Raw genomic sequence first — 14,245 nt, forward strand, 5'->3', positions numbered from 1 at the left:
AGGGGAAGAGGAGACCCAGAGAAGCGTAGTGACTTCCCCAGGGACACAGAGATGGTCAGTGGCAGAGTCAGGCCACGCTTAAGCCCCGGCAATACAGCCTGGCCGGTCTGAATGAGACCCAGGCACAGACGCTGTCTTTATGACGCCAATGCGACCCGCTAGGCTACAGGTCACCGCCGTCCCCTGCATCTGGTACCTGACCCAACACAGAGGAAGGCTGGGGAATCTCGCGGTCTCCACGCAGTCTGCAGACAGCCCCTGAGTCAGCAACGCTGATGGTGCTGTGGGGGCTGCAGAGCCCCACGGCGATGGCAGGGAAGCGACTGGAATAGACAGATGTTGCCTTGGGCTCGGGAATGGGGGCTGGCTTCCCCTCGAGGTTTGCCGAGGTCTGGCCCAGGCTCCCCTGGGGGAGGGATGGGGCAGAACGAGCGCTGCTTGCGGGCCTGGTCCCTGTCGGCTCGGAGCCTCCTGCACAACCCGGGGCGGCGCTCAGCCAGTCTGAGCCTCCATGTCAGCCTGATTCAGCTGCTGCCACCCACCTGCATGCAAATATCCCCAGAGTCTCACAAGTCGTATCTGGAGAGAGAACGAGAGAGAGAAAGCAAGCACAAATCCTGAGCCCCCAGGCCCCCAAATTGGCTTGCGGCTCCTATGGACATGAACAGCTGCTCTGCTCTGCTCTCTCCCCCGCTGCAAGAGACCAGACGTCCTGAGGAGCCCCTGATGCCAGCAGAGCCGGGGGGGATCCAAGCACTGGAGGTACCGCTGAGCTGTGAGACAGGCAGGGAAACTGAGGCACAGCACTACAGCTCAGCAGCAGGGTCTCGTGTTTGATAGAGAAATGGTCCCGACTCGTGGGCAGGGGCCTGGCATTTCCTGATTGAGCCCCGCAGGCATGGTGGGAGGGCGGGTGGAAAGGATGATGCCCCGTGGGCTGGCAGGTTACAAGGAGTCTGGCAGTCTCCTGGTTTTTCGGCCAAGCTGAGCATGCCCAGTGCCTGCTGCTTGCTGAGTTCATGGGCAAAACCTGCCCCACAGGGCACCCCTTAGGGATCCTGCCGTATCTTGTGGCCAGGGGAGTGCATTCAGGGGCACGTGGCTCAGCTGGTAAAAGGCTGAGCCCATGGCCTGCTGCCCCATGACCTGAGCATGTCCAGTAGGGTCACGCGTGCTCCAAAAATCAGTCTCAAGCCCGCTCTGTGCCTCAGTTTCCCCCTCTGACTCCACAGCATGATGATAGGGCTCTGCCGGGTGGGGGTATTGAAGGCCACGTGAGATGGGCCTGGTACGAGAAGCAAAGTGTCTCAGTCTCCTGAAGGCAAAGCAGCTAAGCTGCCCCCCCCCCCCCCCCCAAATGCTGCTCAAAGCTGCTTACGGGAATCAGATTTGGGGGGTTTATTTGCTCAAGTGCCCAGCTGGAAAAGGGGCTTCTGTGGCTCGGATCCAAGGGGGCAGCTCAGCAGCAGAGCCGAGCCCCAGAGCCCGTCCTTGGCGGGGCCGTAGCCTGCTCCTCCACTCCGAGACCCCCCTCCCCCAGCTCCCCCCAGGCTGCTCTTTCTGCCCCCAGCACCCGCACAGCTCATCTCAGAGATCACCAGGTCTTTAACTGCTTGTCTTCAATACCCTTAAGGCTGCCGAGGCAATTTGGCTTCCCGGGCAAGTATCACATCCCACCTAGTGATTACTCCAGCCATCCCTGCATCGCGGGGTGAGGCAGCCAGGCTGGGCTGGGACTAACACGTCCTCCCAGGACAGGCCTGGGTGCTTGCTGTGCTGGCCTCCTACTTTACCTCGCAGCAGGGATACCGGCATCCTTGCCTTGCCCAGCCCCTGCCCCTCTCCCTCCCTGTGTCCCTGCAGTTCCTCTCCATGGTCACTGCCTCCCCCAGCTGCCATCACCTCTTTTCTCCAGCTGAAAGCTGCAAAGGCCTAAAAGCTTTGCAGTTAGGGGTCCCGCTCCCTCTCCCGCTGCGTGAGCAGGCTGCCCATTTCAGCGACATGCATGCCAGGGGCGCTCAGACCCACTCAGCGGGTGTGCTGAGAGCGGAGAATGTCCCCTTCTCTTCTCCTCTCCTTTCCCTCCTTCCCCCGCCGGGTTTGCCAGCCTGTCTGCCTCCTTGGTCCTGGCACAGGCTGCCGACATGCTCTCTGCACAGCCCAGTGCTCCAGTCCGCAGGCCTGGCCCTACCTGTCGGGGCCGAGGAGGAGAGCTGGCCGGAGTCTTTCCTGCGTGTCCAAGCAGAAACGCGATGCTGCTAGAGCGCTCCGCACTGGGCAATGGCCACACACTTTCCAGATGCGCCTGCTGGAGCAGGTAAGTCAGCCCCGCTGCTCGGACGGGTGAGCAGGAATCGCAGAGACAGGGAGCAAGTTCCCTGACCCGGCACCACACATCAGCACAGAGCCAGAAATAGAGCCCAGGAGTCCTGGCTCGCAGGTGCTGGCTCTGCCCGCTCCTGCTGCCCTTCTTATTCGTGCGCAGAAGGGTCAGCCTCTGTCCCTGAACCCATGTCGTGTCCTCAGCACCGGGCTTCTCTCACCCACCCAGGGCCACAGTATTTTATCTGTGTTACAGTAACACCCAGAGACCCCAGCGGAGCTGAGGGCCCTGCTGCGCTAGGTGCTGTACAAACGGTGAGAGGCAGGTCTGGCTCCGAGAGCTTCCAAGCTGAGCACTGAAGACAAAGTGTGGAAGGGGAGAACGGTGCCCCTGTTTTATACACAGGGCAGCAGATGCAGGGGGTCTATATGACTTCCCTGTGATGTTTTACTCCTGTTGTGACACCTGGAACCGTCCACCCAGTGACAACCTCGTCCTTTCTGCTGCCTGCCACACAACCGGTGCTAGTGGCCGCCGCGATGCTTGACCGTTCTCCTTGAGGCAAGAGCAGGGCTGCAATTACCGCAGCCTCGTAAAACGGTGACTGGAGCACTCACTGGCCTCCCGCGGCGGTGAAGGTCGGCTGTGCGCCTCCTCCCACCCCCGCCATAAATCCCCCCCCAGCCCTGCCGGGGCTTCATAGACCTCTCGGTTAAGTGGTTTCCCTTCAGGCCAAGACCATAGGTTATGATGACCGTGCTCCCACTGCCCTTGTTTCAGGATTATCCTCAGCCCCACTGAGGGCAAAACATGCCGGGGGCATGCAGGGCAGTATTCAGGAAGTTTTCAGCCCAGCTTGGCATGTGCAGAGAGCTGGGCGACGGGGGAACATCCTCACTTCAGAGCCCTGTCCTTCCCACGAGTGATGCCAATCAGCTTTGCTACTAGGAGCAGAGCTGAAGCCAGCCCAGTGACCTCCATCACTGGTCCAACCCATCTACCTGCTGGCCCCGCTGTGCGCCAGCTGAAGACAGAAAACAGCTGTCTCCTTTCCCCCCTGGCACAGACCTCGGGGTCTGTACCATGCCCTCACTCCCATCCCATGGGGAGGTTGCTACTTGTCAGGGTAGCCCACGAGGCTGCAAAGCTGTTCCTCAAGCAACCATGGAAGTGAGAGCTGGAAGGGAACCTCCCAAGGTCCCAGGACAAACCCACTGCTCCGAGACAGGATCACCGGTCTCCACCATCCCAGACAAATGCCTGTCTAATCTGCACTAAGGGAGATGCCCAAGCCTCTGCGGGTAGCCTGTTCCCATGCTTATCCCCCCACCCAGGCAGACTTGTCTTCCAGGCATCTACCCTGAGTCGCCCTTGCTGCAGCGCAAGCCCATTACGTCTGGCCCTGCCCCCAGGGGCCAAAAAGAGCTTTCCATCGCCCTCCTTTTAACAACAGCCTCCTCTATATTTGAAGCCTGCTATTAAATCTCCCCCCGACCTTCTCTTCCTTAGATTAAACAATCCTAAGTCATTCAACCTTTCTTCACACATCAAGCTTTCTCAGCCTCGTTCTTGTTCCTCTCCTTGAGCCGTCTCTCTGAATTGTCCACATCTTTCTTTAAGCCCAGCACCCAAAAGTGGCCCCAGAGCTCCAGGCGAGGCCTCCCCTCCTGTGATTTGCACATAATGCGCAGTCTAATACATCCCAGCATGCTGCCGGCTTCTCTTGCAGCAATATTATGTTGCTGACTCAGAATCAGCCTGTGTTGTGATCGAGCCCTTTCCCGTGGCACAGCAACCCAGGCAGGCATTCCCTGCCGTGTATTTGCACATTTGATTGTTCCCTTCTCAAGTGCAGCGCTTGTTCTGACTCAGTCTGATTGTCTGTCTATTGTAGACTATTTTCCCAATGTACTGAGGTTGCTTTGAATCCCAATTTCTCCCTCAGAAGTGCCTGCAACTCCACCCTGCTCGGTGTCATCTGTTCATTTAAGAAGTGTATAGCCCATCCCAACGTCCCTATCATTAATGAAGATACTGAACCATCCCAAGCCTATGCCAGCCCCTAAGGGACCTCTCCCAACAGCCCACTCTGCACCGTGAGCGGCCGGCTTACCGTCCAGCCGCCTCCGTCCGTCGTCATGTCGCAGTAGACCTGGAAGCCCGAGGGGTAATGAGTGGGGAAGACCGAGTAAATGCCGTCCTCTTGCTGTCCGCTCGTGTAGATGTCAAAGCAGTCCCGCGGTCGAGAGCCTGGAGCACCGCATGGGAGGGAGAAGAGCAAAGCCAAGTTAATTAATTGTTTAAATTAGAGCCGTGCTGCTGGGTTCTGGCCCTCGCCTGCGACGCTTCCTCTAATTGCCTGCTCGCCACCCCCTCGCTCTCCAGCTTTCCCTGCTAGGCGCTGGGTAGGCTGAGCTGCGCTGAGGTCTCAGTGGCTTCTAGGGAACCCGTCGCAGCAGCGATCAGGCAGCGAGCGGGAGTCCCGGGAGCGGGCCCGTTGGCCTCCCGGCTGCAGCTTCTGCCAGGCAGAGCAGTGCCAGGAGACGGACTGGCTGCCTCCAGAGCTGGTGCAAGGAGCCAGGGTGCATGTGCCTCGAGAGATGTGAGACGGCTGCGAAGTGGGGAAGGCTGCCACTTGCCTGGCACGGCCTCTGTCCTGCTATGGGGAAGGGCACAGACACGCCGGGCCCCTTCCCTCCCACCCCTTCTCCCTCGTGCAGGGTCAGCAGGCCGACTCTCACCATTGGAGCACCCCCGGGGCCGGGCTCCCTTGGCCGGAGCTCGCTGCAAGTCAGCCTTGAGCCGAGGCCTGGCCAGGCCACGATCCTTCTGCAAGGTGTCCAGGACATCGCTGACCGAGCTCACCAGCCGCGCCATGTTGGTCTGGCTCTCCGAGAGCAGCTGGCAGGGGGGACACAAGTGGGTCAGGGGGAGATGCTGGTTCTTGGCTTTCCCCCCTCCTGGCACTTGAGGCAACAGTGCTGCAAGCCTCTCCTGAAGGCAGGTGTGGAGCCTGGCTGGCTTAGGTGGGTTGAGTGCCCCTTGCAATGGAGACTGGCTGGTGGGCTGGCACTGGAGAGGCAGCACCTTCCAGTGCTTCCCAGCCTGTGTGGCACCTAGCAAATGCCCCCAAGGGCATTCATTACCCCTCCCCTACCTAAATCCTTCCCTCCAGGAGCTGTTCTGTCTGCTTCCAGCAGGACACAGAAAGCCCTCGCCTCATTTCCCGGGATTCCTGTGTCACTTTAAAAACACCCATGACCTAAAGAAACCACCCATGACCTAAAGCAGCTGCTCGGCATTGGCTCCAGACTTCTGTGAAGTGACCCAAGTGGAGCAAGCGACTTGGGGTAAGTCTACGTCCCCGGGGTGGCAGCTTGCGTAAACCCGCCTGAGCAAGTGTTGAACCAGCAGCAGGTGCCGAGAGCTTGTTCTGCGCCCGAGTTGTTTTTTTTCACCTGTCTCTCCAAGGTGTCTGGCAGCTCTCACTCAATCTGTGCCGTGACCGCACTCCCACCGACACCTATGTACTACTCAGTGCTCGCTGGGGCGTGCCTGTCTGACTGCAGTCACAGCCCCGTCTGGCTCCGGGAGGAGGAGGGAACAGCACTCCAGGGAGGGATAACCCAGAGAAAGCGCCTGCACATTACCAGGCAAGCCACCAAGCAGGGGGCTCCGACTGCAGGAGATGGGCCATGCCCGGGGGTGGAAAAGCTGGGCCTGCCGTTTTGTTGCTTGGTGTGTGCTGCCCTGCTGCCACCCAGCATCTAAGTTTCATGTCTCCTCCTCCCCGCAGGTGATTGTGCCAGCTTGTGATGATGATCTCCATCATTAAAGCGCGTGCCAGGTGGGCATGTGCCCAGCATGATGGGGACCAGAGCCAGCAGGTTGCACCAGAGGGGAAGGTAAGCCACCGTGAAAGCTTTCCAGGTTTAACCCCCTGCTGCTCTGACTGGGGCTGGGCTCTGAGGAGGGAGCAGGGTCACTGCTTGCTTTAGCTATGTCCAAACACACATGGGACCCTGCGCAGCCCATGAGGGAGCAGTGTCCTCCCTGCAAAGCTCCACTTAGCACTGGGGGTGACCGTCCCCTCCTTTGGGAGTCTCAGCTGGCACCAAAGACTGAATGGGCCATGGGGTGTCTTGCAAAGCCTTTCCTGGATGGTTCAGGTTTCCAGCTGGGTGCTGCCAGCCTACGGCACACCTGGAGACTACAACGACTGCCCAGCCCTGCTCACCTGTATCAGCCGCCCCTGCTCATTCTGCAGGGCGCTGAGCTCCTGCCCCATGGCGCTGTGCCCCTTCCTCAGGTTGTCGCTGTCGGCTCTCAGCTGGGTGGTGTGGGTGAGGAGCTTGGCCACCTCGTCTGCCAGAGAGGCCAGCAGAGCCCTCTCCTGCCCCTTGGACGACTTCATCTCAGCGCTGTGGTCCGTCACGGCTCGCAGCATGGAGGACTGGAGGCCTTCCAGGCGTGTGAGGCTGCTGGCCTGGTCCGGGCAGTTGGGGTCGATGAAGATGTTGATGCGGGAGCTGTCGGCCTTCTCGATGGTGACCAGGGCATTGGCCTCATCGGGGTTGGTGCTGATGATGGGCGGGGATTCGGTGACGGGTGTGTGGTAGTGGTTCATGAAGAGGATGGCGCCGGTCACCGTGACAGCCAGGAGGACGGCCACGGACAGGAGGACCGTGCACAGGATGTAACCGCAGCTCATCCTCTGTGGGCACAGACAGAGCTGGTCATTCGAGCCCGGGCTAAGCTTCAGGGGCAGCACAGCAATGCGGTACCTCTTGCTACCCCTGTGGCCCTATTCAGTACCTTCCTCGCCTGCTCGGTCTATGGAGATGCCTCCCTAGCCCCTTTCCCGTGATCCCCAGCAGCAATCTCTCCCCCCGGGAGAGCACCGTGTCTCCGCTCCGAGCTCCTTCCCTCCTGCAGCCCTTGGCCCCATTTCTCCCAACCCCATCTCAGCTGCTGTCCCCTGGACAGCGACACTCTTCAATCACCTGGCAATGCCAGGCACCCCGTCTCCACCCAGGACTGTCCTCACACAGCACTGGCTCTCTGGGCAGCAGGGAAAAGGTCTCTGGCCTTGAGCTGGGCCCATTGCTACACATCTCCCTTTGGGCAGGTGGCTTCTACTTCCTCTGCTAAAATGGCCAACAGCAAATGACCCTAGTCACGGCACCGAAGCGGTCATCATTAGGCTCCAGAGTTAACGACCACTCCGGCGTTGGGGACAGTCAGAATTCCCCGTGGGCCGAGTGTCCCCATGCCCTGAACTCGCCAGGCAGCGCTGGACCATGCAGAGGGGAGCAAAGAGAGGCTGAGCACATAGGACTTCTTCCCTGTGGCTCCCAGCCCTGCGTGTAGCTCCCGGCAAAGGCCTCCATCAGGCCCCTCTGCCCGTTGAGCTGCGCCGGTTCTCTTGGCACCGCAGCTCCCTCCGGTACCTGTTGAATTAGCCTGCAGGACTCGTCGTCTCTGCAAACCACTCATGCAGAGAGGTAAAGAGCTTTCCTTTATCTCCAAGCCCAACGCACTGATCCCGTTAGTGCCAGCTCCCTTCGCAGAGGGAGCTGGCTGCGCCCCGCTCCGCGCTGCCTGATGTGCGGCTGCATTAGCTCCCCACTTCCTTGCTGGCTGCCTCCCCTTTTCCTTATACCTGCGGGACTGAGGCTATGATTTTCCTCTGACCCCAGCCACGACTGTCACAAGGAATTGAGGGCTGGGGAAGCATTGCATATTCAAAGCGACAAAGACTACTTTCTCCAGGAACGGCAAGGAAAATTGCTGCATCTGCAAAGATTTCCCCAGCCCTGTCCCCTCCTCTGTACATCTCTCTGGAGTGACACCTTCCTTCAAGCACCCTTCATTCACGCTCCCGCAACTATTTGCATTAAGGTGACTCTGGCTGCGGGCTGGATGAGTCCGTGGAAAGCAGAACAGAAGCCCTTGCTGCCGCCCCCCCAGCCCCGGTACCTCCAGCCAGAAATAAAACTCTCCCTGGTAGAGACACGCAACAAATCAGGACAGATTTATCCACCGATGAGAGAGCCATGCAGCAGGCGTGAAAGCCACCCCTGGTGCCTGGCTGTGTGGGAAGGCTGTCCACGGGGACAGCCTTGGAGAAGGCAGACTTCAGCTTGGCGTGCATTAAAAAGAAAAATGTCTGAGACGATAAGAGAGGCTTTGAGCTGGGAAACAGGTTACTAAGTTTCCTGCGTGTTTATCACGTGGCTCCATACCTAGGCAGAGAGCCTGGCTGGTGGCATCGCTTTCATCAGCCACGGCCTTGGCTTAGTTTGACCAACTGAGGAGTTTTGTGGGTTACGTGGGATCTGGGACCGTGGCCTAAGGGACTGAGCAGGTCAGATGCTCAAGGACCTGCAAGGTTGTCGCCACTAGTTGGATCTTCACAAAAGGGCTGCAGTGGAGAGCTTGGAGCCCAGGCGGGAAAATCCAGGGGACGAACACCTTGGCATTCGTGGCTGGAGAAGGAAGCATTTGTTCAGCCTGTTCAAAAAAAAGTTGCTATTCAAGTCCGGCTGTGGTCATGAAGCCATCCGGCTGCACGGGGCGGGAGGAAGCGAAGGCTGGATGTTTCCCATGTTCAAAGGGAAAGACCAAAGTTGGAGGCCATCTCTCAGCAACCTGACGCACAGCTCTGCAGCTCACCTTTATCTGTCTAATGGCATGTAAAGCAGAATCTTAGATACGTCCCCTTGCTAGAAGATGATTTAACCCTTTGGTCCGCTACGCCACAAAAGCCTGAGCAAAAAAACCCAACCAAACATGGAAGAACATTGGTAATAGCAGCACTGGAAAGGACTAAAAATATCCAGTTATCGGTGTTAGGTCTGGGCTAATAACCACCTCTTATGGATCAGCCGGGCTGCTTGCTAATGAAACGCTGGTAGCTCTCGGTACGAGGCCTGTTGGAAACCCAAAGCGGGGGCTGTGTGAACAATGCCCAGTGTGAGACAGGAGCTGTTTGGGCTCTCCCTTTCCCCAGCTCTCGCTACTGGAAGGATCTGAGCGCTGCCTTGACTGACAGATCACATCCCAGAATGAAAGGAGCCGTGAGAAGAAAGCCGCTCTTCCCGCTTGGGGACTGAGTGCAGCAGGAGGAAGAAGCTGTCTCACCAAAGGGGAAAACAGACCAGGGTTTGATACAAGCGCCTCGTCTCAGCCTCCCAGCTCCCCAGGAGCATGAAAGCAAAAGGACAAAACCAGTGTTCACTCGAGGCGAATCGCTGGTAACGTTTGATCCGGAGGACCGGTGGAGAGAGCAGCCGTGCTGCGCACAGAGCTGCCGAGGAGGTGATCGGCCCGTGGCGCTTCCAACTCACTTGATCTCTATATGGTGGTAGTGGCACCCAGGAAATGGGAGAGAAAGGGCGCAACGCAACACTCCCACTTCCTGTCTCACAGCTCATCTGAACGCATCTAGTCTTCATCCCTAGACCCACCTCGCCCTCCCGTAGGCCTAACTCACCCCGTCCTCGTGGCAAACTGGGGATCAGGTTGGCAACGGCAGAGAGACTAAGCCACTAGCAAGGCCCTCCATCTGCGGGCACACAGGAGCCAAGCACCATGTCTGCCAGCCCCAGTCCTGTGGCTCTGCCCAGCAGCTGCGTGGGGGTCGACTTCCAGCCTCCTCTCCCAGCTCACACGGCACCTTCTCCCCGCTCCCTGAGTGAGGGGCAGGGGTGTGCCCGTGGGGAGGAAGGCACCTTCCTGATGGACAGCGATGAAAGAAGATTAGAAGAGATCCTGGCTCACAAGAGCTTTCAGAGTCCCACAGTGTTTTCCTGCCACTGTCACTGTCGTTCCCGGGATTTGAGGGGACGACCCCTTGAGCTGATGCCAAGACGGGTCTCAAACTGGCGTAGTTTATGCAGGCCATCAACAAAAGCTAACACAGTGCTGTTGTAGTGCTAATACCCACACGCCAACACAGCCAGGACTCTACAACAGCTGGTTCTTCCGCCACGAACCTGACGGCGACACCCGCATTTCCGTTCCCTTATAAGCACATATTGCCTTCTGCGGCCGATGGCCACTGCTGCCCTTCTGCGGGCCTAGGGAGGTGACTTCTGCCTGGAGACTGCTGTTGCGTTAAGCAGCCGAGCTGGTGACGGGTTGCCCGGGACATTTGGTGCCGTTTCTGCTTGCAAAGGACGCAGCCTGCGGGACCTGCAGCTGCTGCACAAGAATTGCATTCAGCTGCAAAACGGACTCTGGGCAAAACAGGAACCTTGCTTTTTTCTCAAAGGTTTGGTGAAGCCACTTTCCTCTGCAGCAGCTGGCATTGACCACTGCTGGAGGCAGAGGAGGGCAGGCCGGAGCTGGGCTGGTGATTGCGGGCGTGAAGTGCTTTGAGGTCTCCTGATCAAAGCGAGAGAGAAGAGCTCGGTAGGATCACCACAGCCAATACAAGTGAGGCGAGGTCGGACTCGAGTGGCTGTGATGATTGTGTATAATCCCTCTCCCTCTCTCCAGCTGCTCCTGTTAGCCTTGTGGGTGCTGGGCACCGCACAAACCCAGCCACAGGCTAAGAAACTTGGGCAAATCTCTGCTGAAATGCAGAAAGACAAAGAGGCAGCAGGTGGGGGAGACAGAGAGGGCACAACAGCAAGTACGACGTGTGTGATGAGCTGGTGACCAGGCTCTGGAAGCTAGAATGGGGCACATGCCAAATTTCCCTAACTGCACCGCAGCCAGAGGCCTCCGATCCAATGTCCGGTGGTGCAAGGGCTCGGTCATCAAAGCAGCCCTGGGTCTGGTCCTCAGTGCTCTCTCCCGCTCTGCCTGGCGAGCCCCGTTGGTGAGCGCGCGTGGCAGGGAGGAAGCAGCAGGGCCCTAAACCAGCTTTCCCCTTCCAGCCCAGAAGTGCAGGGTGCAGCACTCGGCCTGGCAGGCGTCGAGCCCCACTGGGACAAGCTGTGTCAGGGCAGGGGCTGTGGGACTGGATGAAGAGTAGTGGGAAGGGGGGAGGTGTTGCCCACCCCCTACCCCACTGCGTGGCTCCTCGTGTGGCTTGCAAAAAGGGCACCACAGCTCTCCAAGCCACCGCTGGCAGAGGGGCAGAGCCAGGCCTAAATTCCAAATTCGCATTCGGGACCATTGGTTCTGGGGCACGCAGAGCCCCCCTGAAACAGCAGCCCCTCGGCCAGTATGACACATGAACACCCCTGGCACACACCGACAGAGGGCAGCGGTGCCCTGCAGAGCGTGCATATGGCGTGGACCCGAGGGTGGCAGCTGCCTGTCAGGAGGGAGACGGGCCCATCCCGAGGGGCACCCAGAGCAGAGCCACTTGCTGGCTGCACTGAGGAGCCAGGAGGGAGGCAGCTGCTCTGCTCTGACCTCCAGGGCAGGTGTATCGGCAGCCTCCAGGGCAGCCAGGCTGGTGCGGAAGATGCTGCGATGTCCCCATAGGGGAGATCGTCCCAGCGGGGAGGCAGCTGTCCCTGGCAGAGCTGCTGTCATGCATTGAGGGTGTTGCCCCCTTTCTGCCCTGCACCAGGGGCTGCCGCATCTTCACCGTGACCACGCTGCAGTACACGCCGCTGAGCTCAGAGTTCCCCCTGAGCACGGACAACCTCCTCTCTGCTGCCAGCCCCAGGTGCTGCCCTCCCTGCCCTGGCTCTCCTGCACGGCTGCCCCAGGTGAGGCCAGGGCCCTGCTCTGTCAGAGCCGTGAGAGGGAGCAGTGGAAAAGCAGGTGCCTGGCTGTAAAGCCAGCTTGCTCTGCTCAGGGCACCATGGCTGGCTGCCTGCTCTCCCCACGGGCATCTCCCAGATCACTTAGATGGGGAGGGAATCTGGGCAAAGACTGTGGCTTTGCAGGGCCTCAGTCTTGCCACTTTCCCCTCTTGTATTCAGTGGCTGCAAGGCCATGTTGCACCCCCCTTCCCGGCTCCCCTCTCAGGCCTTTCTGACTGCCTCCCCCAATTCCACCTGCCTTCCTCTGTCCGACTGTCTTGCCACCGATGGCCCATGAGCTTTCTCCTCTGCAAGCAGCCTGCCCCTTACCTGGCATTGCTGCCTGCCCCGGGGCAGCGGGCTCTGCCAGGGGTTTGCACTGGTGCATCGCTATCACTACACAACCTCTCCAGGACAGACAGGACCTCCCCCTCTGTCCCTACACCCCAGCTCTCCGTCTCGTCTCCACAGACCTTTGTTCCTGCACCTCTTGGGGACTGGATTAATTGCTTTCCGTTGCACGCAGCACCGTCCTCCGTAATCCAGCATAAGCCCCCTGCCCTGCCTGGGAATGTTTATGTGCTGCGCCGCTCCTCTGGGGGCCTGGATGGCAGGAGTGCTGTTATATAAAATAGCTGGGTTGTGTTTAAATAAGATCTAGGCTGCGGTTTTCAAAGGACTTAAGATCCTAATGCTGGCGGAGTTTCAGCGCAAACAGGGCACTTTACTCTCTCGGCTCCTGCGGAAGCTCTGGCTTTATGCATTATCGGGGCTCCGGAGGGTCTTATCACTCGATGGGGCTCCGGCGACCGTGGCTTGCATCGGTGCAGAACGGGGCTCGCTCCTGCTGTCGCCGTCCCCGGGGAAGACGAGGGGCTGAGCACCGAGGAACTCCAAGAAGGGCTGTTGTGGGACTCAGCCCGTCCCGCTCAGCTCCCTGCCTCTCCGGGGAGGGTAGAGCCGTCCTGCACGGTGCGAGCGGCTCCCTGAGGCATTCCCCAGAGGGAAGGGAGGAAGGGGGGCAGGCACGGCGCGCCCCACGTCCCCCGGGGGGCTCCGATCCCGCTGCGCTGCCGGCGTGGGGAGTCCAGGAAGGCCCATAGCCGTGCCCATGCCCGGACTGAAGCCGTATCGGGGCAGGAGGGCTCGGGCTGGACCCCCCCAGCACCCCCAGTCTCACTCCTCGCTGCCCGCAGCTCCGCGCAGGTGCTCCCGCGGCACCCCGGGTCCCGCATCCCGCATCCCGCTGCGCCCCGGCCCCGGTACCTGCGCCTTGTCCTGCTGGCCGGGCTCGAGCGGCGCCGCGCCGCCCACGTCCTTCCAGCGGTCGTTGCCCATGGCCCGGGTGCCGCTGCCTGGCCCGGCCGGGCACCCCGGGCTGTGCCGGAGGCCGGGCTGCGCCGCGCTGCCGCTCCCTGCCTGCGCCCCGAGTGCCGCTGCGCCGCGCGCGGCTGCGAGCGCGGGGGGAGGCGGAGCCGCCGCCCCGGCCCCCCTGCTCTGCCCCCGGAGCCCCGCACCAGCCCCGCGCCGCCGCCCGGCCCCGGCTCGCCCCCCTCCCGCCCCGCCCGTGCGCGTGCACCCATTTCACAGATTGGCAACACTGAGGCGCGGGGTTCCGAGCCGCCTCGGGCCCCCCATCCGAGGGGCTGGCCCCCCGGGAGCTCGGGCTGCCGTGTTAAGGCGAGGCCGGGAGAGGGCAGCGGCTGCCAGCGCCGGGGCTGGGCTGAGCTGCAGCCCCGGGATGGTGCCCCCCCGCCCCGCTCCACACACCTCGGCCGCAGCCCCCTGGGGAGGATGCCGCGGTCCCCCAGTAAGGCCACCTTGGACAGAGCCTCTGGTGCAGCGAAGCTCGGGCGCATCTCTGCTTGGGTGCGGGGTCCCTGCCTTCTGCAGTCAGACCGGAGGGAGACGGCTGCTGGGTTGGCAGAGACCCCTTCGCCCCCTGCCCAGGCGCCTTCCAGGAGCGAGCGCGGCCGGTCTCGGGGATCGCACACGTTCTTGGAGCCAAGGGGCATCAGGCGCTGCACGAGAACCTCCCCGACCTCGGAGGCTGCCAGGGGGCGAGGAGCAGCGCGGAAATGCCCTGATCAGACCCAGTCCCCGCTCCCGTCCAGCCTGGGCCGTGCAGGACACCGGGCAGTGGACCTCAGGTCTGCCCCAGGCCGCGGCAGTTCTTATGCTCTCGTGGAAGGGCAGTGCCACAGGGGGTTCAGCC

General features: G+C 60.6%; 1 protein-coding gene across 1 annotated transcript in view; it reads right to left on the reverse strand.

Moving 5' to 3' along the window:
* The window catches only part of FIBCD1 (fibrinogen C domain containing 1), a 28,934-nt gene extending 15,486 nt beyond the window's left edge, over positions 1-13,448 (reverse strand). Inside the window, exons 1-4 of the mRNA XM_019500934.2 lie at positions 13,297-13,448; positions 6,561-7,037; positions 5,065-5,224; positions 4,437-4,573 (exon numbers count right to left, since the gene is read on the reverse strand). Coding sequence (XP_019356479.1) covers positions 4,437-4,573; positions 5,065-5,224; positions 6,561-7,037; positions 13,297-13,368 — 846 coding nt within the window. The 5' untranslated portion in view covers positions 13,369-13,448. The remainder of the gene's footprint in view (positions 1-4,436; positions 4,574-5,064; positions 5,225-6,560; positions 7,038-13,296) is intronic.
* Positions 13,449-14,245: the final 797 nt, after the last annotated feature.

This window comes from Alligator mississippiensis, chromosome 12, assembly GCF_030867095.1.
Source record: "Alligator mississippiensis isolate rAllMis1 chromosome 12, rAllMis1, whole genome shotgun sequence".
Lineage (NCBI taxonomy): Eukaryota > Metazoa > Chordata > Crocodylia > Alligatoridae > Alligator > Alligator mississippiensis.